This window comes from Falco punctatus, assembly GCF_963210335.1.
Source record: "Falco punctatus genome assembly, chromosome: 9".
In the NCBI taxonomy this organism is placed as follows: domain Eukaryota; kingdom Metazoa; phylum Chordata; class Aves; order Falconiformes; family Falconidae; genus Falco; species Falco punctatus.
Window position 1 is genome coordinate 43,521,519 of NC_137589.1, and position 27,976 is coordinate 43,549,494.

At 40.9% G+C, this 27,976-nt stretch overlaps 1 protein-coding gene across 4 annotated transcripts in view; it reads right to left on the bottom strand.

The window, feature by feature from the left end:
* CRB2 (crumbs cell polarity complex component 2) overlaps nt 1-27,976 on the bottom strand; it is a 72,915-nt gene that overhangs the window by 36,389 nt on the left and 8,550 nt on the right. Inside the window, exons 1-2 of one of the 4 annotated variants that reach the window (XM_080402459.1) lie at nt 16,864-27,945; nt 3,314-16,334 (exon numbers count right to left, since the gene is read on the bottom strand). The exons of the other annotated variants lie outside the window; for them this stretch is intronic. Coding sequence (XP_080258585.1) covers nt 3,314-3,386 — 73 coding nt within the window. The 5' untranslated portion in view covers nt 3,387-16,334; nt 16,864-27,945. Of the gene's footprint in view, nt 1-3,313; nt 16,335-16,863; nt 27,946-27,976 lie in introns of those variants that run through there. 4 annotated transcript variants of the gene reach the window in all.

A 27,976-nucleotide genomic window follows, 5' to 3' on the forward strand; every position in this document is an offset into this window, starting at 1 on the left:
GCCTATAGCATCTTTAAGAAGAGACATTTTAAAAAGAGCTTTACTATTCACAGCTTTGACATATCTTGCAGAGTTTTGGTAGATTAAACACACAAGCCCAACATCTTAGCCAACTACCAGTTTGGATACTAATTTAAAAACCTCTAGTGAAGTCCCTGCACACAGTTGAGATTGTAGTTTTTCCTATCCAACATTTTAGACAGATACTGTGCATTCATCTCTTCCCAGCCTATTTCTGACATTGTTTGCCATTATTACTGGAGACCAGCAAGTTCCAGACCACAACATTTGCATGCTAGGTTTTTGGTGTGACAGAGCTTTTCCATGCTAGAGATATGTACACAGCCCACTAGTGTAAAATATTTATAAAGGGCGAGATCACTAGACTTTCACTAAGCCAGGCATAAGATGAGGCTCAGTTTCCCCTTGTGAAATATGCAGAATATTTACCCCCTCAAAGAGGCAAAATGCAGATTCCTGGCTTTCTCCCATCCAGCTTGCCCAGTGAATTGCTGAAAGGTGCCAAATGGTGGGCAACAATCCATAGGGCTGAGCAGTGCCAATATTATGGCCAGAAGTGTTAACAGCGTTAATCAGAAACACCACTTCAGGGAATTAAACTTAACACAGAACAAGTAGCCAGCTAGCTTGTTTTCATTATTTGTTCACTGTTTTAATGCAGATTTGAAGATGTAACTCCTATTACCATGCTTCTAGAACTTGGAGAGACAGGAGCTATAAATTTGTGATATACAGATTTTATGATAGTACTGCATATATTGCCACAGTAACTCTTTGATCTTCTGTGCTTATGACACCCCAGTATTTTCCCTGAGCTGACCTTCATGGTTTACACATTCTCTGATCTCTCAGCCATTTCCACAGATCAAACACTGAGGCAGGGGTTTCCTGTGTATTCAGTTAACTAGATTGAGTCACAAGATTTAGTTTCCAATTCTTATTTAAATATACTGACAATCAACAAAACAGCTGAAAAGATTGTATTTCTTTGTTTCCAGCTTTGAAGCAAGTGAGATTTAAATTGTCTGTATGTCCAAGCTAATCTCAAGAGCATACATCAGAGCAGATAGCAAACTGCCAGAAAAAAGGTTTGTCTGCACATGTTCTCTCTCAATAGGTGTCCAAAGCATTTTCCAGGCCAAAGGTATGTGAATTACTGCGCTCATGGTTGGCCAGAGTTGTGGGAACAGAAATAAGTAGACACTCATTCCGTCCTCCAGAACCTCCTTTAGAACACAACAAACTAAGCTGAGAGCTAGTCTGCCCATTACACAGACAGCAGCAGTAAAACTGGAATCACATGCAGAGTCTGTATGACTGCCCCTCTGGAGCTTATTTTAAGAAATCGGAGATAGTGTGGATCTGGCTGCAGAATGGTCTTGTCACAGCTTGCAACAGGCCATCCTGATAATCAGAATTTTCTCAAAAGTTCTGAACAAATACCTTAGCCACTCTGTGCTTCAATGACAGTTAGACTCAGTCAATTATAAATAAATTAAGAAAAAACTGTTATATGCATCACAAGGGCAAGAAAAGGTGTTTCCTTATGGCTTTAAAATTCTGCAAGTGCTATATAAATACCACTGTTCACTGCAGTTAAAATCTGGCAGAATTTCCTTTGCAAAATAGGAGCAGGTGGAAAGACTATGGAAATCACTGCTTCCCTTGAGCTTTGCTGGCTATATCAAGAGGTGTAATCCACCTGCACTCCAAAAGAAAACAACGTTCTCAGTAAAACACTGTTCCAGAAAAGAGCTTTACCCAAGAGTGAAAAGCTATCAGTCCCATGGTCAAACAGCACAAATCCTCAGAAACATGCCAGCCCTCTGCCAGCCACATACTGAGCAATACTGTATATGCAATGGGCCTTCCTTCTGCACAACACAAAGCCACCATAATTGCTTCACACTCCAAACCAGTAGCCATGGTTACTAGATACAAAAGACAGTCCTGCTGCTTCCCTGTGGCCAGAGGAATTCCAGGCACTTGGAGCGAATGCACTAGACAAAGAAGCTGGTACAAGGAAGAGAAAAAACCAACAACCAAATCAGACAAAAATCAAAACATATTTTGGCTTTTGTATTCATTGTCCTAGATGCCCAGAGCAAAGAAAATTTAAGGAGGCTTCAGAGGGGAAAAAATACTGTTGGGGAATCAAAAGAAGGGCTGAAAACTTTCTCCAACTCTCAGAAAGTACATAAACATCATCCACTAATGTGAGAAAATGCCAAACACAGTGTACAGCAAATATTAGCAGAGAAAAGGCACTTTGTATTTTCTGCATGTTCTCCGTGTTTTACCTCCACTTCTTCAATGTCATTGATCATTCCTGTCCTAGCTCAGTGGAAACCAAACAGGACTTTTATATACAGATACTGGCCTGGCAGTGCCAAGGAGAGGATATGGAGGCTGGTTCAATCCCAATCATACTTTCCAGTAAAAGGTTGGACATGTTCCTGCCATGATCTTATAATCCCTAGATGACTAAAACAGACGTTTAGGCTCAGCGGACATCCATTCCAGATAAAACAGAGAAATAAGTTTTTCAGGGAGCATAGGAAATTGTATACAAGGGTGACTTTTGGAGGCCAAAGACATGTTCATGTGAAGTTGAAGTATCCAGTATACTCAAGTATATTCTTTGGCTATAAAATAAGTTTTCAATGTGGAAAAAACAAAACACAACCAAAACAAAATTAAAAACCCCATCAGTGTGATACACTCTTTTGTTATCTCATCACTTCTTGCACTTTCAATATGGATCTGCTTTCTTCAAAATTTCTAAGTGAGAATCTCACGTGCTGCCTTCTTCCTCCACATTTTGTACCAGAGGTATCTGGCACTTCAATGTATTAGTATACACCCCCTAGGTACACTCCTCTTCTGCCTAGATGTATTTGTAAAGCGTATAGAATGGAAATAAAGTTTGGTGTTTCTTCTATGGGCACAATCATAACAATTCAGAACTTTTCAATGGAGAAAATGGTTACTGTAATAGCTGAATACTTAATTACATGAAAGTGCACACACTTTTAGCTCTTGTGAATAAATGCCTACATGCACGTGCACAGGGAGAAAAACAGAAGGAGACAAGAAATAAGTAGAAAGAAAACCGTATCTAGAATGAAATGCCTGTTTACCTTTCAGACAAGAAGTGTTCAGGCTTCAAATCTAACTGTGAGGGTGACATTTTGTTCAGTTACCTTTGCAATACAAGGGCAGGTCACAGAACTGATCCAAAGTTACTGCATAGTAGCTGGGTAAGAATCAGGCACAGAAGACAAAAACTTACCCCAAAATAAGAGGAAAAGTGGCAGCAGGAGAGCAGCATTGTACGCCCTGGAGGTAGTTTTCTTTAATTCCATGACAAGTCTAAGAGTGGCTGTTCTAAAAACCTCTGGGGAGAAACAGTAGTTGGAAACTAGCAAATACCAGCTCTCCCCACATCACGGACTTTGGAGAATTCTCTCTACTACAGGCACCCGCTCCATGCTCTGCCGAATTGGGGACTAGCACTGACACGGTGGACAGAGTCCCCGTCCACTCCCGAATGCTGCACTCATGTTCCCGGAGCAAAGGGAAAACTCTGCCTGGATCGCACGGACTGAACCGCGGCGAGCAGGGCAGGGCAGGGCAGGGCAGGGCACGGCACGGCACGGCACAGCACGGCAGCGGGAGGCTCACAGGTCCGCCCCGAAAAACCCGGGGCTGTCAAAGGCAGCAAACCATCGAGGAACTGGGAGATTCACAGCACAAGGCAAAAAGGCAGAGAGGGCCAAGGGGGGGGGGGGTGTGTGCTTTCTGGTTTTTTAACTCCCCCCATAAGATGAAGAAAACAAACCTGGTGTCTCCTCCATACCTGTGGCAGGAGCTCAGAACTGGCTTGGGGACTGAGGAGGCTGGGGGGCATTTCTAGCACCAAGGCTTCTGTACCAGCTCATATTTACAAATTCCAGGCAAGGATCAATCACTATTTTCTGATAGAGGCTGCTTTGTTCAAGATAAAATAAGACAGGAGACAAAACCACACTGTTAATCCCAAAGAGCAGAGTTAGTCCACATTAGTCTTCAGTGCTCCCTCATACATCATGAGATATGTGAGCCGAAAAGACATATGAACCCACAAAATGTATGTGAACTCCTCTTCCAAAGAACAGTTAGAGATCAGCAGGAGAAGTATCTGCATAACACAAGAACCAAATCATATCACCACCTTTAGATGCACCTGTTTAGTTTTAGAAGTGGAAAAAATTACCAGTGTCCATTGTTTTATGACAGTAACTGGAAAAAGACAGAGCCCACACACAGTTGTGACCTACTAAGTACCTCTAAATCCACATCACAATTGGATTAAATTAACTGTAATGAGAATTACGTACATTGGCTCACCCTTCCACTGACAACTAAAAATAGAAGGCAGGTAAGGTACCATACACATTCCTAGTTTGAACAAATATGCAAGATACAAGGAATAGGTGCAGACAGACCTAGGCTGCACATGATGAAAACATCAGCAATCCTACAATGAGTAATTTATATTATCTCAGTGTCATTGCAGAGCACACAGAGGCTGATGGGCCATGTGCAGGGAAATGGGATATTTACTGCATTGTTTTTACCTTCAGTACAGAAAGCAAAACAGTCACCGCATGAGTGTTTTCACCACCAAAGCACTGTAATTCAGGAACAAATGGTTCATCTCACTATCCTGCCTTGGAATGCTCCAAAGATGATATATCATGTGTTATCAACCTTATCTGGACCACCCTGCCCCCACTTTCATCTCTGGTGTCTTCAGTCTGTTTTCTCAAGATCAGCCTCAGTATTAGTTTCTTGCCAGCTACCACGACCATCTGGAACTCATTTCTCTCTAGACTCTCATTTTGCTGCCAGGGGATGTAACCAAATGCTAACATGCAGAATCTTTCTGCTCAGATTTTTTTTGCCTCACCTGCATGAATTACCCTCCTAACAACTCACCTTTTCCAAATGAAAGCAAATATGTATTAATCCATTGCACAATTAACACTGCAAGAATTTGCCATTCTTCCCCGTCTGAATACAACCACTTCTGTAAGTCAACTAGTGTGATACTTCACAACACTTGGGAAATAAAACTATCCATAGTAATTTATGGCTCATACATCTACCTGAAGGACATGCTCAGCTTTCATAAAACAGATTTAGTGTAACAAATCCCCACATACAAAACCGTGGAGATCCTCCCACAGAGGCTTAGGTCTGGTGCAGTTCTGCTGCTACTGCTGTGCTGCATGGCCTGTGGCATCCCATACCCCTGACAGAGCCATTAACTATGTAAAACTTGTTACACACTAGCTAGACTTAGACAAGAGCAAAACAGCTGAGGTTGAACAATTAAAAAGCTCCAGAGAGGAACACAGGAACATTCTTGGTGTCTCTGAGTACATTTGAGACAATGTCTCAGGAAGTAGCTTCTTGTGCTAGTGATGGAGTTGTACTCTGGAGTCTTCATTTGGTCTTTCTGTCAAGTTAATGTTGACAGGTTCAAACTCAACTGCTAATGTGGGCAATAACATCAATAATACTACATATGCAGGAATGCTAAGAAGGGTACCTTTAAAACGGTACCATTTCATGCATTTGTCATAACAGAGTTTGGACTTGAGGAACTGGGAAATGGCAGCAGAATATGGTTCTCAGTGAAAACCTACCACAAACAGAGGTGAGATTCTCATGCCTGCACTGCTGCCAGGACACAGTGAGTTCTAGGGTTGGAGCAGGTTACAAGGGATGATCCTCTTGAAAAAAAGTGTTCGTATGTTCTCTATGACTACTGTTAACTGCAAGCCTATCCATGTGGTCTGCTAGGACTTAAGGCTCATTTAGTGTCACTCTAAACCCAAGCTAACAAAGCCTGCATAGGTCAAGACATCCGACTTCCTTATAATAACCAAAATACCTTAATCCAGTGTCTACCTGTGAGGATATTAGAATTTATTTTTTTCCAACATTCATGCTTGCAATGTTAATGAGATTTTGCCAGCATAAATGGCAGACCTTTTCTGTGCTGGACCCTTGGGCACACAAAAGCCAATGTGGGTATTAACCAGCTTAGTCCAATTAAAGGACCCTAATGTAACTCTGTTAAGGCCCTGATTTGTTAGGCTTGACTACATTTACAAAGAAGGAGCACAACTGGATGGATTTGTTATCTAAAGCATAAGCTCCAAGTCCTTAGTCATCCTTACTAAAGCCTTCCCCAAACTGGTCATGGTTTGTGCTACCTCCACATCACTGCTGTCCAACGTCAGTATAATCTGCTCTTTAACATAGTATTAAAACTAGAGCCAAAGGACACAGCTGCTTTCGTCTCTGTAACACTCATTACAAGAGACTTAAGGACAGCAGAACAGCAAGGCTTCTATTCTCAGCCAATAGGCAGGAAACTTTGCAAGCCGGAAATGCATGCCATGAAAATGGGGCAGCAGTAGGCAAGCTGGATTAAGAGAAAAGGGAGAGAGTAGATCTGGAGTACTCAGCAGAACCTTTCTGTCTTCTTGTTCTACATTCTTTTGTATACTTTTCACAAAACAATCTTATAATTTTTCTACAAACAGTTCAGAAAGAATTGCGCAAAGTACCTAAGCAAAACAGCCTGCACTTTCCAGTCAAAGAACAATGTACGCTTGCATGAGTTTTGCAATCTTTCTTCACACAGGGCTTAAAATAATCTAATACTACAGATTGGATACCAGAGCTCAGACATATGATATAACAGCCAGTATCACAGACAGAAACTGGTAAGAATAAAGGCATTCCTATCTCCTGTCATATAGGCATGATGAGGCTCTCCTCCGAGGCAGCCACACCTTCCCTCCTTACAGTTGTGGAACCTCACCACTGAACACAAATCTACTTTTCTGAATTGAACAATACAAGTTAATAGCATCAAAATCTTCTGATTTTTTCCCCAGCTTCATCCTCTGAAGGTTATTAGGCACAACGATAAACGAAGGAGCCCACAGTAACAGTGGCTGCAGACAAGTCAAGCTAGTAAAGAAACAAACTTCCAGTTCCACTGAAAATCAGCTTACAAAAAAATGACTGCTTCAGTATGCTCTTCTGCTCCCAATCACTGCTGAAAAGTGCCAGGTATATTTTTTTAAAGTTCAGGTTTTGGAATTTCAAGCCCACAGACTCACAGGCCAATTCTGTAAACTGAAAAGTTCAAACACAGTTTGGCGATGTAATGCTCGAGGGTTCCCCAGGGTCCAATCTCTAACTTCAAATTGGCTCTTGCCTGTAATAACTAAAGTTATTGCCCTTAACATTCATCATTAGCACTTTTCTATCTGGCCACTAGATGCTTCCACCTGGCCACTAGATGTCCCTTCTGCACCATACAAATTGAGCAAAGGCCACTGATGAAAGCAGGAGCGTTAAAAAATTCATGTATTGTCAGTGCTGCCAAACCAATGCAACTAGACACACCCTGAGATGCTGTAGGACCATGTCACGCAGCACACTGAACACTGTGACATACTGCAACAGCCACACGTCAGGAGAGCCAAGGAAGAGTTTTGTCTGCACATTCAAAAATTTAAAGTTGCTATTAAAACCCGGCAAAAACCACACAAAAAATTCCAGTCTCAAGACATCTTAATTGCACTTTTTAGACACAATACATTTAGTTTCCTATCGTTGCTAATCAGAACTGTTGGCAAGTAAATCATGCTGCCTGATAAACTATGGAGTATTGAGCATATGACACTGGTCAGTCCTAGGTAGTGGCAATTAAACAATTGGCTTGATGAGAAATGGAAGCAAGCCTGCTATTTCTTGCTATGTAATAACTCGAAAAGGCAATGTAATGGATGGTCAGAGTTTGACCCAGTCTCTCTTCCCTGGAGCACAACAATCAATTTCAGATACAACTATAGCGTTGTGAAAGAGGCTTGGCAGTCCAGTAGGACAAAAGCAGAATGAACACTTACTTATGAGAATTTCACAGGAAATATCTGTGTGGATTAAGAGTGACTGTGGAACACGGATCTCATACACGCAGGTTTTGGGTTTAACTTGCCACACGTGCACCCTGCAAGCCTGGCCAGCCGGCGCCATCCTGTGGCAACAGACTCGCACTCCTGGGACCACCGGCACCCGGGCGCACATGCCCGACTTGTGTCAACCACAGCTACAAAAAGCGACCAAAACCTCGGTGAAAGCCTGCCCTAACTGAGAGCTGGGACACCACCGAGTCTTCTTAAAAGAATAGCACCTCTACAGAGAAATGACATCTTAAGCAGAACTTTTTCTTATCTGTGTCATCAGCCTTTTCATGGGAGACCCCCGTATTTGTCTGCAGACTGCGGGAGGTCTAGGGTCAGAATGTGAGGGGACAAAACGAGGACAGCCTTGTCTGAAGTCTGAAATCACCTACTGTGCCTTGAAATGTTGGCTGCTTGCGCAGAGATCTTCATTACATGCCTCATCCCAAAAAAAAGAGCAAGCTCTAAGAACCATGACAACGATATCCAATACATGCATAGTAGCCATAGCTTCCTCTCCAGCATACATAAGCCCATTCACAACATACGTAGACTAGGCTGTAGTAAAGATAGGGCCATACTTCTGCCAACTTATCTCTAAAGGGAGTTACAGAAGTCAGGCTCTAACCACGTACGTACCCTTTGATCTAAACGAGACCCCGCTAGAGTGCTGCAGGTCAACTTTAAGCCCCTTTGATCCTCTTCCACCGCTTACAGCTGCCTCGGTGGAGGTGAATCCTTTCCAAGGGGCCTCTTCTGGCAGAAGGGAAGATGAGAATGTTGATCAGCCAACAAAAAGCTGCTAACAGCGTAGAAAAGGTCTCAGGCAAGATTTTCTGCAGTAAAATGTTACAGCAGGAAGAAACGTCTCCAATACATTGCCTGGGTCTAACAGTGTTTTGGAGTTGTGTTGACTGTTGAGAGGCCTTTTTGCTGCTGGTTTTGTCAAAATGATCCAACCTGCTTGTAACTACCGCTCACTCTTCACTGCGGCTACTCCTGCTCCCAGGCAGCCCCTCACGCCGCCGGAGGGCAGTGCTGGGCAGTTTGCTGATCTACCAGCCTGAAAAAAAAAAAAAAGTTTTGAAAGGCAACCGTCTGAATTAGCATATGTTTGTTGCAAATGTCTGCATTGCTGGCAACCCTGGAGTAATGCTGGTGCCTAGGGCGCTTAGCAGGCTTCAGGGGAAAAGCTAAATGCTCAGCCAGAACCAAAGGAACCCACAGTCAGAGCCAAAGGAAGGGAGCTATGCCCTGCAGCTGAGCCCGGGTGAAAGGAACCTTGTAATGCAAAAGTTTGCACTCTGAAGGCCAAAGGCGGGGGTGTGGGAAAGGGGAATTCTGGAAAAGCCCCCAGCTGGACCTGAAAAGCAAACACATCTAGCTGCACCGTTTAAGCTGTGTGTTCTGAAGCAGAGTCTAGCCTCAAAATCCTGTATATGACATCTATCTCTGCCATGAAAATGACAGTTTTGAATACTGCATAAAATCAGCAGGCTCTGCCTCATTTTCCTTCCAGATGCAATCTCTTTAATCTCTCACAGACTTCACGCAGTCTGCTCTGTAATGAGGCCTCTGGGAAAAACTGGACATTCTTACCACAGTAGGTGGCAGGACATAAAATGGATGCAGACCACGGATGTGCCAAACGTTGAGGAAGGAGTAATTTTCTCCAAGAAGCCAAAGATGTGGGGCTCACTTTTGTGCATTAGCACCTTAATGAACACTCCATTCAAGAAATACTCATATTACCTCCAAACAAAATCCAGGAAACTAAACAGACACATTTGTCAGCAGGAAGGCAAAGGACAACTGTACAGAAACAGCCATATGTTCAATTTCCGTACTCACAAACTGGGGATGTTACCATCCAGCTACTTTCAGTATCTCAGGCTGGCAGGTTCCCGACTTTCTGGGCCATGTTTCACACCGGTATTAGCATAACCACTGACTGTGACACAGAGCAGCAAACATACCCAAAGTTAACTTTGGTTCTAAGAGTATCTCACAGACTGAAGCTGCCACACGAGTCAATTGTTTCTTCTTCACAGATGCCCCAGAATAATGGCCTTACCTACACTGGGTGTGCAAAAGTTGCTGCATCTGGTATCGCTTGGATAAGAGGGTCTGGCAGCCTTGCAGGGATTACTGCAGCACACACCACCATGCGGGGAGACATTTCATTTTGCTGAGATGCTAAATCCTGGTGTTTCCATAGCCATCCATTTGTCAGATTGCTTTATGCAATTACATATGCTTTACATAATTGTTAACAGCATTCAATCTTGTTCTCATGGTCTTCAAATGGTGGTTCATCCCAATGTCAATAACACTGAATTTGTTTCATAATTAGGACTTGAATAATGAAATTGTCACCACACTGGCAACAATTCTTCCAGCCCTGTTCTGTATGCATAGGCCTCTCTTTAAGAAAAGAAAATATCATCAGTCAGCAAATTTAACTTAATAAGCATATATACTTATACTCCTGGCTGTTTCCTTCTGGCATAGAAAGGTTTTGATGATGGTCAGCTACATTACTACTTCTGCAGCATTAATGTCAGATCAAAACAATCTAAGCTGAGAGACAATCCCAGATTTAGTTAATGCTCTCATTCTCTTATTAGTACTGCTGCATTACTATAAACTAAAATCAAGGACTAGGGACCTATACAACTGCATGTTACGGCAATACGCCTTCCGTGCCAACTGGACAGCTCAACATCAGTTATGATAAATACAACAGGTGAATCGTACCAATATGCTAAACATTTTCCCAACTTCAGAACAGCAAAGGTTTATGAGTGATCTATTACAGGTCTTAAGGTATCAGCAATCTCAAATGAAAATTTATTTCAAAGACATCTTAATTCTATGATCCTTGCAGGCTTAAATTAGGCATAATCCCTCATGTTTGCATCTGAAAAATATCCTCACCTGCTTTTAATTGCATAACTGTACCAGAAACAAGGGTAGGCAGAGGTTTTTAGGGCTTCAGCATTTCTCTCTGCCCTGAGGGAAGCTCTAGGTTGTTCCACTTCTCTTACGGAGCATGGTTTATGCATGTTTTCTACTTCATGTTTTGCAGCAGGCAAACTAAGCTCCTGCTGAGCTTCTGCAGAAGGCAGAGTATTGATCTGCAACACAAGTGTCTGAATCTTTAGCTCTGCTAACTGGTGTGCTGAATGTGCACGGGAGTTCATCAATATATCTGAAACAAAATCTACTTGATGGTGTCTGGAAAAAGAAAATTAAGCTTTTATAGTATGCTGAATTAAAACACACTCTATAATCTTAATTTATAACCAAGAAGTCCAACTATGATATGTTCAACTTTCATATACACAATACATTGCATTGTGCAAGGTCAACCTGGCTTTCTTGCTACAATGGCCAAAAGAAGATGTGATACCCAAGTCTGGCTGTGCATTACTGAAAGCGGGAATGGCATAGCTCTAGGTGTTTGGAACTTTATTATATGGAGCATTTTCAAGCTGAAGGGCTCTGCTGTTCATGCTGGAATTCAAGAGCAATCAGTCCTGTGTGCCAAAGGCCTCAGGTGCGGGAAGGGCAAGCAGCAGCAGCAAAGTCTGAAGCAGAAGAGTCCATATTCACATAAGCACTCAAAAGCTTGCAGTAGAAAGTGACCTTAGCAGATTGAAGCAAACATATGAGGAACCATTTTAAACTTTTCAAACCTACTTCCAAACACCACCATAGAAGTACAGCACTGTTAGCTCTCAGTAAAAGCACAATGGTAGCTTCATCTGTTTACAATTGTTTCCATAAAAGCAGCGCAATAAGCACCAAAGCACCTCTCTCTGATGAAAGACATATAAGATTTCTTATGAGGTTGTATACAAAACATTCAAGTGGATGGGTCCAGAAAGTTCCCAAGAACTATGCGAAGAAACACGGAAAGAATTTTAATACTTTAAATCAGATGACTAATGCCAATCCAGCCTTGCCATTCACCAATTATACATGTAATTTCTGGAAAGTAACATGATAATGGACAGCTTATTTGAACATTATCCATTTTGTCCCTGAGAAACTCCATTGCAACTAAGTCAACCCTAGATATACCCCCATAAGAAGCAGCATCTTGTATCTTTAAAGAAGTTTTCCATGCCAAGGCCAATCTGTCAGCATCATTTATTACACCTGAATGCTTTATGAGACAGAAGTCACAAACCTGGCAATTTAATTCCAATTTGCTTTGGGAATGACTGCATATGCCAATCTAGCTATACTATCTGGGCACACGATGAATCTTTCTGCTTCCAACTCAGCTTTAGGTCCTCCTCTTTTTATTACAGGACATGACTTCAGAAAAATTTCTTCTTCTGTATCTGTGACCAGAAGGCAAGCTGAAGTGAGCTCCCCACAGTAGTAGAACAGTTGCAGAAATTACTCAATGGTGTATGAATTGCTTTCTGGATCTTTAGCTTTGCTAACCTGTTCAGTGAGTCACAGATACTTCATGAGGGCCTATCACTGCTTTAAAAAAAAATAAAAAAATCTCTGGCTGAAAATTTAAATTTCATTTGATCCTAAATCCTTTTTAATGCATGGCTCTGAACCAAGGGACTTAGCATATTTCTGCTAGTCTGACTTCCCAGAAGGTCAGCAGGGCAACCACTCTGGAGAAAATGGAATCCAAGAAGCAAGGTGAAAATCTCTTTAGATCTGTGTGCTCTGAAAAAATGACAAACCACTGTCACTTGTACTATATGAGACTAAATGAAAATTTCTTCAATTCCAATTCTACCTCCCTGTAAAGCTTGTTAAAACACAGGTTCCCTTTGCTTCTGCATTTCCTTTGATTCAAGCCAGACAATGCAACATGGAGATTAATCACTACACAGCACCCAGTATTTCTGAGATTTCACAACTTCATTTCACTTAGAAAGGTAAAACATCAACTTGCAATACTGTCAACTGTATGGGGATTTATGTTATAGCATTTCCCCTTATAACTTGGGGAATCATACAGCCATTTCCCCTTGAGTGAGCTAATGATTACTTTGAATTTTTCTTTGTTCGTCAGAGTTAACCCTAAGTAGCCTTCAAGAGCACACACTACATGCAACTGATCCAGCACTTCTTATTACAGCAACCAGCTTTCAGGAGTACATGGCTGAGAAAACAAAAGCAACCAAAATGCATGGGAGAACATCAACACGTTGGTTTTCTACCTTGAAACAGTTTCTTCCCATTCAGTAAGAGGTTATGTCCTTCAGACATGATTTTAAAACAGTGAATCCACTCCTGGCTATTAACTTCAACACTGATATATACCTAAGTCCAATTTCCTTGTTTATCTCCTCTCAGTAACTTAACCCTATGGGCAATTTCTGTTAAAATCATAAAGCTGACACTTTGTATTCCCACCACCAAATAGCCACTGAAGTTAACACTGAAGTCAAAGCCACAGTTTATCCTCTTTCCATGACTTTAAAGCTCATAATCCTCCATTAAATTAGCCAGTAAGGACATTGATTCGCTGATTCAGCCCAGCAGAGGACCTCACCTCTTGTCTTTTTCTACTGCTTTACAAAAATGGTACTTCAATTGCAAGCACATCCTTGTGGTCTGATGGAATCTCCCTGTTAGGTCAGAACAGGTCCCTACAATTTAGGAACCAAATAACTTATTTGGGCAGTAACATACAGGAATTGCCATGGCAGCAACAGACACAATGCTTCCCAATTCATTTATCCATCTTCAGCTGAAACTGAGCTTCCAGGGGTGAAATAAGGTCAAAACAAAGCAAAGAGCAAAACAGAATCTGTCCGACAATAAGCCAGGTGTCAGGCATCCGATCCACAGAGCCTGACCAAGGACAAAACGGTCATTCTCTGTTAGCTGTGGTGGGATGTTGGGAATTTTGAGCAGATGTTAATAGGATGAATACATACTAGTCGTACAGCCTCAGAATGATAATGCCTCTGAACACCAAAAGCATATCGATCTCCTGAAGTGCATAGTCAGAACATCTAATGGCTCTAGAGAGAAAAGGGAAATACTCAAAAGGCAGGTGGGGGAGAAAAAGAAAAAGATGCATTAGACTGGAGAGTTTTATCAGTTAAAAAAGCCTTGGGGCAGACAGGGAATGTTAAAATGCTACTGCGCAAACAGACACCTACTGAGGGATGCTAAGAATGCACACTGTGCATAGGAATGGAAGAATGAATTTACTGAATTTGTATGATTATAAGAGGTCTTACACCACTTCTTCTAGGTACAATAATAGAACCAAGAAGAACCTAAAGAGGAAAACAAATCCTTATTGCACTGTCCTGGTGGGTCAAAACCGTGGGAAAAGAAAAGCTAATACCAGTGATGCAGAGAATGCAGATGCTGTTCAAAAGAAATTCAAAGGGAAATTCTTCCTATTTTAATGACCTCAGCTGTTATTAGTAATGCAGAGCATTGTTCTAAAAGCAAATTTCATTTCTAACCTGCAGTGTCTTTTTCAAGCATGAGACATTTGAAAGCTTCTTTTTAAACAAGGGCTGTGCAACTGGGAAATTCAATTCATTCTCTTTGCTTTGATATCTGTTTTGTTTAGCACTGTACACACCATCAAAAGCAAAATATTATCTTCCACTTTGCACCAGAGGGCCAGGTGGTCCAACGGCATACGCTCTCCACTCCGTTGTACTGATCCAGTGTTTTCACCAGCTCACAAAGCATGTAGCTCTCTGAAGGAGGATGAGACTCCAGGACAACAGGACTGCGAATTATCAGCTTGTTCACAGGTGTTTTTCTTTTTTATGGCTACAAATCAGACTAAGCTACACTTACAGAAAGACCCTTGTAAAGTTCACTCTCAGCAGTGCCACCATAGGAGCATACCATAATTCTATGAACTCTGGTCAATAGCATTATATATCCACTGAACCACTAAGGACATTAAGCAAACACATTGAAGAGATGAGAAAAGATTCCAGTTGTCCTGAGCTTCCCACTCTCTGACCACAAAACCGCACTCTCGTATCAAATGGGGAATGAAACTCCAGGGACATTTTAATCCTACACCCCTGCTCTAATTAATAATCCTACTTTATCAATATTTGATGGAGCTGTTACTGTGTCTCCTCTGACCATTACACTTTTCATATAATGCTCTGAATTATGCTCCTCTATAGCAACGTAATAGCAATGTACTACTTTCAAGGTAACACATACAGAAAATATGGCACCTCCTTTCCTAATGCTGTGCCTTTTCGCAAGACCCTGCGTCAGGACTGGCCTACCAGATCAGCAGCTATGGCACATGCAGCTGAGTAACAACTTATGCAAAACTTACATTGACTCAGCCCTAAATATTTATTGGCTTTTCCTCTTTGTGGCCCAATATACCACCATCATATGGAAAAGAAAATATATTCATATCCTGAAAAACAACCCAAAACACAGATAATGTTGAGCAAAACAGAGAACAGTCATTGTGTATACTGGCATAGAGGGACCACAGTTAATAAGGCACAAAATCAATTATGACAAGAAAAACAATTTTTTGCAAACTGAAGTGTTGAGGATGATGATGTAGCATACTCTGTGCTAAAAATAACAGAAATGCCTGTCCCTCACCACAAAACCTTCATTCACATCACACAAACTCACTTGGAAGAGCACGTGATTAGGCATGCTGTTGTGGTTGCATTTCCACAGGGTTAAGAGGTTACTGCTGCTACCCAATTACTCACCAGCACAGTTCCACAAGAGAGTACTCCCCCTCTGCTTCGCATGCATAACTGCAAATGCAATAACTCCCAAAGCAGATGTTGTTAACGTGATCAAGAATATTAACTTAGCAATTGCAAGTGCTTAAACTAATGTGAATTGCTTAGGTAAAAAAGCAGCTCAAGAACAATAACATGCAGCTACATGAAAAGGAAACATTCTACAATCCGCATCACTCTTTAAAGATCCTCTTTGGAAAACAGAGTACTTACTCAAAATTCTCCACCAGTGCACAACCGTTAAGATTAGTCCCTGCTGCTGAAGAACTGAGACACAGGGAAAGGTGGTACAAATTCATGGACATAGAAAAGGCGTTATCTATACATTCTATACAGTCTCCCAGTTTCTGAATACTGTACCTCCCATGTGCAAGGGCTCCTCTTTAAAACAAACATAAAACATAGAAGTAAAACAAACATTTAAGAGAAAAATAACCTGCTGACAGAAAAGAAGCAGTCAGCCTGTGCATTTTCTCAGTGCTAGCCAGCTTGTTTCTCTACAGGACAACTGTTCCCAAAGCAGCCGTAGAAACTGAAATACAGCAACACATTGGGAGGCTTACACTTTCTTGTCACATCACACATTTTACCAGTTCCAGGCTTTTACTGCATTAGACAACACTGGTGTCAAAACCTGCAAGTATCCGTTCATAGAGAAATACAATGAAGGAGCAGAGAAGCAGATTAATTCATCCCAGTTCAAAGGCTGGGACATAGTGGCTTCCCTGCCTGAAAGGCAATACCACGACAATTACTATTTACAGGGAGGGGACAAAAAAAAAAAGGGGGTGGGGGGTGGGGGGTGGGGGTAGAAGTACTTAAAAGTCATCCCAACCTTCAGTCACTACAGATTAATCATAGAAGCATGGCACTCTTCTTCCTTAGCTCCCTAATGGTGTCTCACTAGTAAGGGGGAAAAAGGAAAGAAAGAAGTGGGGATGAAGGAAAACCAAACCAGTCAAAAGCAGGTTTGGGACTCCATGTAGTTAGATGTGTAAATTATCTATTTGTGTGTGTCTGCAAGGAGGCCATGCCAGTTCTTCCATTCAGAGTATACAAACCTGTAATTTCAGCACCTAGAAGTGAGGCTCCAAAGTTTCAAGCCCAGACATGATTTCTTGTGCTTCTGTTCTGCACGGAGCCCAGTGGAGACAAAATTTCTGTTGAGAGCAATGGGAAGGTTTGGAGCACACAGAAATCATGCCCAAGGGGGTTTTGCAGCTTTAGCTTGTGGAACATAAAGCAGAGATATTAACATGGCAAGATTAAAAGGAGAGTAACAAAGAAGTTTTGAGGTATTCATGGGACAACAGGTAGCAGTCAAAGTGCCAAAAAAAGCCAGACAGATTGCTAGTTACTATGCCTTCTACACCTACCATCTGACTCAAAGCCCAGCAAAGTAATTAAAGATAGCTAGCAATTACAGTAGGCTGCAGTTTAGGCATACTGAGAGCATGCTGCTATGAAGCTCAGTCCTTCCATATTTCCACAGATTGTGACAACTGTGAGTTTGCCGAAGGTCAGAAAAACTATGGAGGGAAGGTGGAAGTCCTGAGTAACATCTGTCCAATGAGTTAGAAACACTAGATGATGCAAGCTTTGAGGGAACTTTTATGTCATCTATTCTGTCTTTAGAGAGAAGAAAACATGTGGTTGCTTTTTATTTTTTCACAGCAACGATACAAGCACAGAACAGCAAACAGATGGAGGTGTCATAAGCAAAGTGTGAAAAAGAAAAAAAAGACTAAAGTGAGAGTCCCTGTGCTAGAGATGATCACGCTGTGAAATCCTGTTTGTAATGACCTGTCAGAAAAATGCCTCAATTACTACAGGTTGGGATAAGCATAGGTACTTAACCTTGGAGACAGAAGGTCCCCAAGGATGGACTGGTTATCCACACCATAAAGCAAAGCAGGTCATAGACCTGGGCACGCCCAGGACTGCATGCAGTACAACAGCAAACTGATGGCTTGCTGTTGTAATCAACCCTGGCATGACAGTGTTTACAGGAGTATTCATGCAAATTCTGAGTAGTGGAGCTCCTGAGAGGTGTCCAGTGACAAAGTAATGCTTTTGGTTGGTTGGCTCTACCCACAAGTAGAGAGAAAGGAAAAAAAAAATGTGGAAAGTACAGAAGAGAAAACATCCCGCAAGTGGAAGGAACTAAATATTATGAACATATAATGGAAAAAGCTTAACATGGACTATTAAAGACTACGTAACTCCATCAAAAACCATGGCAGCAAGGTTTAACTGAGCAGTGTGGATTTTGAGGAACACACTGTTTTACCCATAAATAGAAGGTTTGGAGATGTTAGAATTTACAGTCTTTTTGCCAGAAGGTCCTTTATTAAAATTGCTGTATATGATACCTTGTTCAACTAAAGAAGAGGCTCTTTCTGAAAGGATGTTAGTTTTCAATTCTGTTCTTGAAGGATGCTGCAGATATTGATTTGTACCTCATGCTCAACGTAAGTTCTGTTTTCTTCACAGTTCTGGTGCTCAGAGCAGAGAGAGGCAGCATATTCCTGAATACTTTTCTGGGTCTCTAAACAGATCTTTTTTTAACACAATTTTCTCTGAACAGAGCTTCCCAGTACTTCTTCATCCCATAACCCAGCAGCCATAACAAACCAAAGTATTTGGCAATATTGAATTGCTCAAAGAAATCTGAGACTTCTGCTCATAGGTCTCCCTCAGGGCCCTGAGTGGGTTGCAAGAGCAGACAGTTGCTCTAAATAGCTCATATCCAAACACTATGCTTGATGATGATTAAATATACAAAATGTTACACATCCAGTGTTTGAAACAAAAAAGCCCAGGGCACCTAAGAAATGCTTTCCACACAGAGCACAATATAGCACTGGAAGTACTGGAAATCCTATCATGTGGTCCAGTCACAAACTATTGCTCTAAAGAAAAGAAAATCAGAACAGCAAGGAACAGTGAGAAAGTTCAAGATGTAAGACTGATTTTTTTCCATTTTATTCCATGTGTAAGCCAGTCTTTGTTGCAGACTGGTACAAGAAAACAGATGTAACACACACCCATTTGCTACACAGCTACACTTCCTAGGAAGTGCAGTAGTCTAGGCAATTCAAGGCAGAGAGTTTTTTATTCTTACTGTGAGATCTGTATGCTTCAAAAGGAAATCAATTTAGGGCTCTTTCCCTTGAAAAGGCTATACTTTACAAAGATGTTGCTAACAGAAGAAGTAAATATCTGCAGAACATGCTGATATTCTCTAATATCAACTGCAAATTAATTCAACTTTGCCATATAGTTATACTATTTTTGTAATACAATGCCAATCCTGACAATCGGTATTGATTAGCAGTTTGGTAGTAGTTCTCCATGGCTGCTGACTGATCAGGCTGTGGTCCCCACTGTTCCAACAAACCACACAAAAAGTCAAAGCAAAAGCACAGACAAGTCAAACACCAACTCTGGCTCACTGAGTAATTTAAACATATGAAAGTAAGCATGGCTTTATGGTCTTTCAATTATGTAATTGCACCTGAATTATGTATGGAACAGAGGGCGTACAGGAATTCTGGTGGAAAGAAGCTGCACTGTGCAGTAGTATTTCCTCACCCAGGATAAGGCATGAATGCGCCCTACAACAGGTTTGCTCCCGTTTAATGGAATCCTATAATTCCCAGAGAATCCACACACCCATTTTCACTGCAAGAAGCTGTCTCACGTGCCTAAGAAATTCCCTGTAGTCCCTTCAGAAGAATACATTTACATTGCTCGTGAGCAAAATCTTTCTCCTATATCCTGCTGTACCCTTATTTAGCTCAAATACTGTTCAAGAATAACATAATACCTAGACACTTCAAACCTCTAAGCCTGTAAGACCTAACTGATTTAATGTGAAATGTTTAAATACAGAATATACATCATGCCTTTCATGTTAGTCAGTGCTTTTGTAATGTATGGCAAGTCCCAGAACTGTTCTGATTATTCTGGGATTTTATCTAGTCAGCAATTTTACTGTTCTGTTGAAAAGTATGACTGTCTGTGCTACTCTAATTCAGTATTTACACCTCCACCATTTTTGTGAGGGACAGAAACGAATCAAGTCTTATAATGTCATATAATCTAGGTTACTTGGAAACAAAAGTCAACTTTGTTGTTGTTTTTTTGTGTGTTGTCACGCCAGGACTACACACATAGTGGTGACAATGCCTACATTAATTACGGCATCAAGTTCTGCCATAGCAACCTATAGTGGATCTATAATGAATACAAATGATCTATTAGTATAACCACTCCTGTGTTCTGTCCTTAATTCCACCCTCTTCTTTTCATTTGCTTTTGTATTCTGTTCAGTGTTCTTCATTTTAAACACACAGTTGTGTATTATGCATAAATAAACAGACACTTTTTAGAGAAGTGGTAGGAGATAAGTGATTAATCCTCCCAGATGGTTTTTCAGGTTGGCCTGTCCTTCTCCATTTCAATACTCGGATATCAACAAGAAACATTCTTGTACCTCCACCCTGCCACCTCCTTAGACTGGGTCTGTACCTCGCACTGAGCAAAATACTGAACACTGCTCCCCGAAGCTCAGCTTCAAGCAGAAAACAGGAGCTGTCAACTGCAGATACAGTCACACTTGCAGGCTAACATTTGGTTTGTGCTGGGAAAACTTCTGAAACTGTAGGTCTAATTTTGCATAAAGAATATTTGTGCTTTTGTCTTTCCCTTAGGCACAATGACCTTCCCTTGAAAGAGTGACAATGCTGGCCTGCTGATTAGCAGTGCCGCTTTGCAGCCAGACCTCCTCCAGCCGGGGCCAGCGATAGGCGGTGAAACCCAACTGCCGCGTGGTGGCAGAGGTCAGGTACCACCATCACATCTCCGGTTCCCGAGAATGCAGCGTGCATGCTTATTCTCCGCCCAAGGTGACTCTCAAGATTATTTCTTGCCTCCTCATTAATTACTATACTTACCTATAGACAAATTAAAGATTAAAACTTCAACTTCTATTCCATTAATCACTTTGAGTTCTAGTAGAATAAACAGTATCACATCAATTCATTAGCTTGAGGGTTCATAATAATTTAACACAGTCATTTTCAGGTTTCTCTCTGTGGTATCACGGCTCACACCAGAGTTAAAACATCAAACACCAGTGGCTACCTTTGTAACAGAAAGAACGTACAAAGTTCTGAACCACCATAAAATTTGCTGCAACTCACAATGAACAGAAAATGGATTTGCTGCAATAATCAAATTAGGCTTGTTTCTACACTGCTCTTCCAAAGACATCTTGTCTTATCTTTAAGTCTTTAACTGATAATTGAATTACTAGCTTATCGACAGCAACTACAAACACAGAATATGTTACTTACAATGACTTGGTTCACAGCATAAATAAACAATATTCTACAGATGCTTCTGAATGCCTGCTTCATGAGACCTTGCTTATCACTCCACTTTTGAGGCAGCTACATATTTTATCCCTTAAAGATGCTGCAGCAGCTCTGATTCTCTGGCCAGAACCTTCCATCCCATGAAAGGGGCAGCCCCATGACTTCAGCAGCTTTCCCAACATAGGAGCAAGCTGCAAGGTCTACTCACAAGAAAAATGTTTTAAGTCAAGCCAAGGGGACCTACACAGATTTACATAATGTTCCCCTTTCTGCAGCTACGCTCTCCCCTTTTTGTTTCACAGTCTTTTTAAAACCTTCATGACACTGAACATAAATACATAGAGCAATAACTATTCATTTGATCTATAAATAAAGGGAACTGATAATTTCACATTTGCAGGACTTCTACAGAAGGATTGAGCTGAACACTGCAAGCTAAGTTTATGCCTAAACTTGGGCATATGGACTCTTTCTCCTCCCTGCAAATTCGTTACTCAGGCTCTACTCCCCTCTACCTAAGCCTTCAACTCCATAATGCCATTCAGCACAAGTTACACAGAAAGTCACAGAACATCCCTGCTGACACACTCCAAGCCAGAATGCTTCCAATTATACAAGATAAGTAAAGCAGGATTAGGGAAAAGGCTCTTTAAGGACAAGTAACCATTTTTTCTGACAGGAAACTTTGGACAGGCTATGCAAGTTGAAGTTCAGGACAGAGTTTATAAACCACAGGCATTTAACCTCAGAAATAAATATCACAGACCCTCCAAATAATGATAATTTCACCTAGTAATAACTGTTTGTTTTGTCCACAGAAGAAAACTCTGATCTAGAAACACTGACATATTTAAAGACCATCTTAGTATAAAACATTTCATAAAACTTCAATTAACTGCAACTCATCTAGCCAATTTACCAGGTTACCCAAGCTGGCTCTGTACACCAGCTGCACTTCATCAAATAGGAGTGCTCTATTTACAAAGAATGCATTTATCCAAATATTGTGGACCTTTTCTGACACACTAAATGAACAGAGAGAGTAAGCATAAATACACCAAGAGGCTTCTGCAGCAGTAGGTTTCAGGATATAGAATAATTATTACTGCTACTGGAGATTCATTACCTTTCCATGATGAAACAAACACGGGTTAAAATCAGAGCAGGCAGTAACTGTGTAGGAGAGAAACCAACTATTTAACCTAATTTACAAATTTTCAACAGGAACAGTTACTGCAGAGACTGAATATGCTATCTACCAAACTTCCATTAATTCAGAAGTATGTAACTTTGAATACTATTTTTTCATTCATTACATTAATAGTTTCCAAACCTAAGTCACAGCTGTTAAGTCACAGCTGTTAGAGATGCAAAATCTTAATTTGACTCTTATTTCAGCATAGGTAAGGAGCTGCCATATCACTCTGTTATACCTAGACCTACTTATATTTGAGTTTCCCATTCCATATGCGTACTCCTCTACTTCCTAAAATATGTTTAGTTCTAGAATTGTATAATGCATATTTGGTGCCTCAAGTGCTGCACAAATTAGTTGGAAAGTGCACCTTTCACTTCATTATTGGGCATGAAGCCTGGAAAAATACAAATGTACATATTTAATATGATAAACTGTGATTTGCCAGATTCCTACAAATCCCTCTTTCTGAAAAGTTCTGGTAAGAACAAAAATTTGCATACAGGATTTCATAGGAAGCAAATGTTATATAAAAATGTTATAAAACTCTTTTTATGGCCCTTAACATCAGGGTACCCAGGCTCTTAAGTAATGACAGCAACAGCACTGACCTCTGCATCCATCCAAAGGTCCAGAAAAACTGGCCATCTGTCAATCTTTCTTTACGAGTTGCTCCAGCTTCTTCCTATAACATCTAAATCTTCAAAAAATTTTGGGAAGATCCCCATGGTTTTAGATCACGCAAGTCTCACCAGCTCAACCAAACCCCTTTTGCAGTCTCTGCCACACCACTCATGAATCCCCTCATAACGCAGCACAGCTTAATTCTGCCCTCAGTATTCCAGTCTTGCATTCAAGCAGTTTGGACCTTTCCTTTATTCAAACCCTGTAGACTCTTCTGCTTTTCAAGTATTTAAGCACTTAAGCTTTGCTAATGCACCTTTTTATTTGCCGTTCTCACATGTTTTTGCTAGACTAGACACATGCAGCACACTACCCAGCTTTAAAAAAAAAAAAAAAAAAAAAAGCATGTAAATATCCTTAGAATGGCTCAACTGGAATAGTGTAACAGACAGCATGTGGCCCTGGAACAGAGGCCATGCTCATTGTAATGCTACCTGCTGAGCACAGCCACCAGCATTCAGGGCATTATAAAAAGGGCATTACTGTAACAATGGCAAAGACAGTGAGCGCTACTTGCATGCTGTTTAATGAGCAACACAGACCGTGGCATTTGGAGACTGACAGTTCAGGTTTGTTAATTGTTGGGGTTTTTTAAACCCCAAATTTCCACCACCTATCAAATAACGAAGAGCCTGAATTAATCAAAGAGTCAGTTCTGAGAAAGCAGCATACATGATTTCAAGCCCTTCTGCAAGACACACATGGATGTCTTTCAAGGCCAGCATGACAAGTCTTCTGCAAAGAAAGAAATTTCAGAAAATCACAATATACTTGCTTAGAAATCATTCTGCCTTCACAGGATCTGAACTATAATTAGAATGCTGATGCTCTGTTGCAACAGAGACAGAAGTAGAATTACAAAGAGAGAACACAACAATTTTCAGCATAGGGTATAACCCACAAACTGAAGGAACAGGTTACAACGGACAAACTTCTGGTATCAGCTCTTCCCAAGTTTCAGACTTCTGCAGAAGCAAAACAGAAGATCTGACAAAAATATTTATGAGCTCAAAAAAAAACACATTTAAAAAATCCCATGAAAGGTATTTCTACTCTTCCCCTTTAAATTTTCCACAGAACACTGTTTTTGTAGCTGCTAGTTCTGTGACCTTGCTGGAAGTGACCAAGCCAGAGATCAATTAGTGCATAAGGAACAGAGAAGCAGCGTTGACTGCATTCTGCCTGTCCCTTGGGAAGAGCAGCTGTGCTTCAGGGTACAAGCAGCACAAGCCTGGAAGATTGTTATCCAGTGGGAGTGCTGACACGCAGGTTGGTTACTAACTGCAAGATGCGCAATACAGCAGACCTGAAAGGAAACAGGAAAATCTCATGTTTCCTTTGACTTCCACATTTAAAATTTTCCAATCATTTAAAAACACTTAAATTTTGCACATAAGGAAACCTTATTGCACTAAAGTATATCTACAATAAATATACCCTGCTGGCTTCAAACATAAATTATGAATGTCTGTTAGTACTCTTCCTAGTCACATGCCCCATAGGAAACTACCACGTAAAAATATAGCATGCTCTTCACATATCCCATTTAATCACTTATCAAAATTGGGAAAAGTTTGCCTGTAAAGATTATTTGGGAATATGCAAAATAAAACAAGCATTTTCTGAATCTCAGTGGTTTCCTGGCTTTTATTAGCAAAGGACAGGAAACACCATCAGTGACATTTAAGCATGATCAAGACACCTATCAACATACCTTAGAAAAGCATGTTGCTTTTCCTTGAAAGGGAAATGCAGTACAGAGGGCGGAATTGCTTATAGGGAAGAGAAAAAAAAAAAAAAAATAGAAAGTAGAGTAGTTCACACCAGCAGTACTGAAGTCCTGAACCTAGATAGATCATTATTCTTCTCTATGATACAGACTGGTTTGGAATGTGTTACCCAAAGAGGTACAGCAAGCATTTTTAAGCAAGCTCCATAAACCCTCAGTATATCACCAGTATCCCCATTTCATAGACAGGATGAACAGAACGCAGAAGAATTTGAAGATTTTTCTTGTGTTACACACCAAACTACAGCAACAGAACAGGATAATAGCCCCAGTACTGTAACTTCCAGTTGTGTCCCCAGTACTGTAACTTCCAGTTGTGCACCTGAACTACCACACAAGTAACCAGAGAGGATAGTGTCCTTCTTTCCTGAGACCTCCAGCAAAGCTGCAATACCCTCTGCTGTCACCAATGACGCACAGCTCTTACCAAATCCACTTCAGACAGTTCTTGAACATGCTGCAATTTCTATTTTCTCTTCCACACAGAAGACCAACATAGAGAATTTGGAATTAGTCGAGTGCCATCTCCACATTGACCAAAAACTACTGCTACCTAATTCGTCTGGCTTGTGCTCCTACACCAAAGTAAAAGGCAACAAAACACATGAAAGAAAAGAGACTTTTACAACTATCAGCAGGTAAGGAAAACGGTTGTTGGTATCTCAGGAGACTACTGAAATCGTTTATCCCACGCAATGAGATCTTAGCTCCCCTGGGTCTTGACTAAATTATTAGTTACTGGTCTCCGTCTCACACCCTGCAGTACAGACTACAGGGACCACAGAGCAGTGACTTGAATAATAAAACTATCAAACTTCTATGTTCTAACTTAGCTTGTCTATTAGACCAAGTGATGCAAACAGAACTCCAGAAGAAAGTCTCTCCCCCCAAAAGACATCTGGAGCATTTATTTGTGTATTTCAGTCCCTATTTTCCAGTGACCATCGTAGTGTTCAGAAACACGTCAAATTAGCCACTTGTCTCTGGCCAAGGGAAGAGGAGCTATCTGTAATTCAGCCTCAGCAAAACTGCTTCACAGTACCTTAACAAGGGACTTGATGGGGGTCATGTAGCACTATCTGCAAAAGCTGCCTGATGACATAAAACACAAAACACTTTGGGGCACGGAGCAGGAAAATTCAAAGATCAGCCCTACAGAACCCTATATATTAGGGTTTTTAATTGCAAATATAAGCATTATAAATGCTATCCTGGAAAAGTTATCAGAAAACATAATGCATGATGATGACCACATTCTCAATGCTAGAATGCTTCTGTATGTACTAAATTTCATAATTGTCTTGTTACTTTTCTTTGTCCTGTGACTACACTACCGCTCCAGCAATGGAAAGCCAAGGACAGTGACTCAGACCTCTGTGGTTCCTAACGGCTGAACACCTTTACAACATAATTGTGGGGCTTTCCACTAAGAATATTCAACTGCTGACTGTATTCCCGGTAGTAGCTGTATTCTCAGTACTGCCTGAACTCCAGCTCTTCAGTATTTAAATCAGTACATAAATATTTCACATAGAACTTAGCCTAAAATAAGCCACCTGCCTGGTTACTACAATGTTACAAGTCTGTCTGCTTGCCTTAATTTGCACACAACTATAATGCTATTTGTGTGATATACTTTAAGGCCTCCCAGAAGAAACCTGAGAGATCAATAGTCCTTAAATAAGTAATTAGATGAGCTGAAATCATTTAGGTCATCAAATAGCAAGTGGGATAAATAAAAAGTCACAGCTCCACAAACACCTGCATTTAATAGAATTTTTACATTTATTTGTTGAGTTAAATGATAGAAAGAATGTACACCAAAGCGTAAGAGGCAGAACTGCTGAATGGTATCTATAATAGGAAAGCAAAACAGGGTAACACTATATACCTGCATTAAAATTATTTGGCAAGTTAATTAAAAAAAAAAGAAAAAAAGAAAAGAAACAAGATACATCAACAGTCTTCAACTTCCCACGCCCAATGCAAGTGAACTTAAATAAAAAGTTTGAAGGAAACTTTCAAATCTAAGGCATGAAGCAACGACAACATTCTGTGTAATGAGGAATTTCTACACTCATAGATGTGCTACACTAAACATGGGGAAAATGTATGTAAAACATACTCTCCCATGAATATAGGCACATTTCTGTTCAAATGCCTCGGGTTTAATCTAAGTTGCCACAGCTCTGTCAACCCAGAGCAGGCACCTGGCCCCTGCCTTACCCCTTCATAAAGACCACTGACTTGTTGCCTTCCTTCAAAATCCTTTACTATCTTCCCTCAAGGAGGCCTCCAACCTGAAACTCTTTCAGTCCTGGCAGGGAGATCAGTCTTTTACATTTTCAAACATCTCATTCATTCATTCCTAGACTTGTACTGATCCCTACATACTACAGAACAGCCTCATGCTCCACATCCGTATAGGCTCCTGCTTCCTCAAAGTGAATTATGGGAATAAAGTTTGCTGCCTTCCTCACCGTATGTGGTTGAAAGACTCACCAAATTATAGCTGATTACAATCTTCTGAAACCACTGACTTAACCTGACCATTTCAGACTTGCTCTTGGGCAAGTAAACTCTGGGAAATTTCTGGTGTACGATCATCACAAGGATCTCTCTTCCACCAGCCACATGGTAGAACGACCAATGGGTTGTTCACATGACTTGTCTTTACAGAGTGGGCTCAGTTTTCCCTTAAAAGGGGAAATCTGAGACACTTCCAAATTGATATTCAGCATTGCAGTCAACGCACCTCATATGACACAGATGTTCAAACCTTTCACAGTGTTTCAGCAGCACACATAACTCATTCGCTAGTCATAGCTTACTGAAATCTCTAGCTACCAAACATCCTACATGTCAATAATGTCTTGGCTTATCATAGTCCACGAAATTTTGAGGTACCTGCCTAATGTCTGGAATACAACCTGTACCTGTTGCAGATCTGTTTCCCATTTATCACTTTATAGGACAAAACTAGTTAGTTAAGCAGCAGCATGCTGGGTACATGGGGTAAAGAGTCTCAAATATGAAGGGTTACTTCTAGTTTATGCAACGCAAGGTACACCACACGTGTTTTGTCTCCTCTGTGATAACATTTCAAAGATTAAGCCTTCAACTGG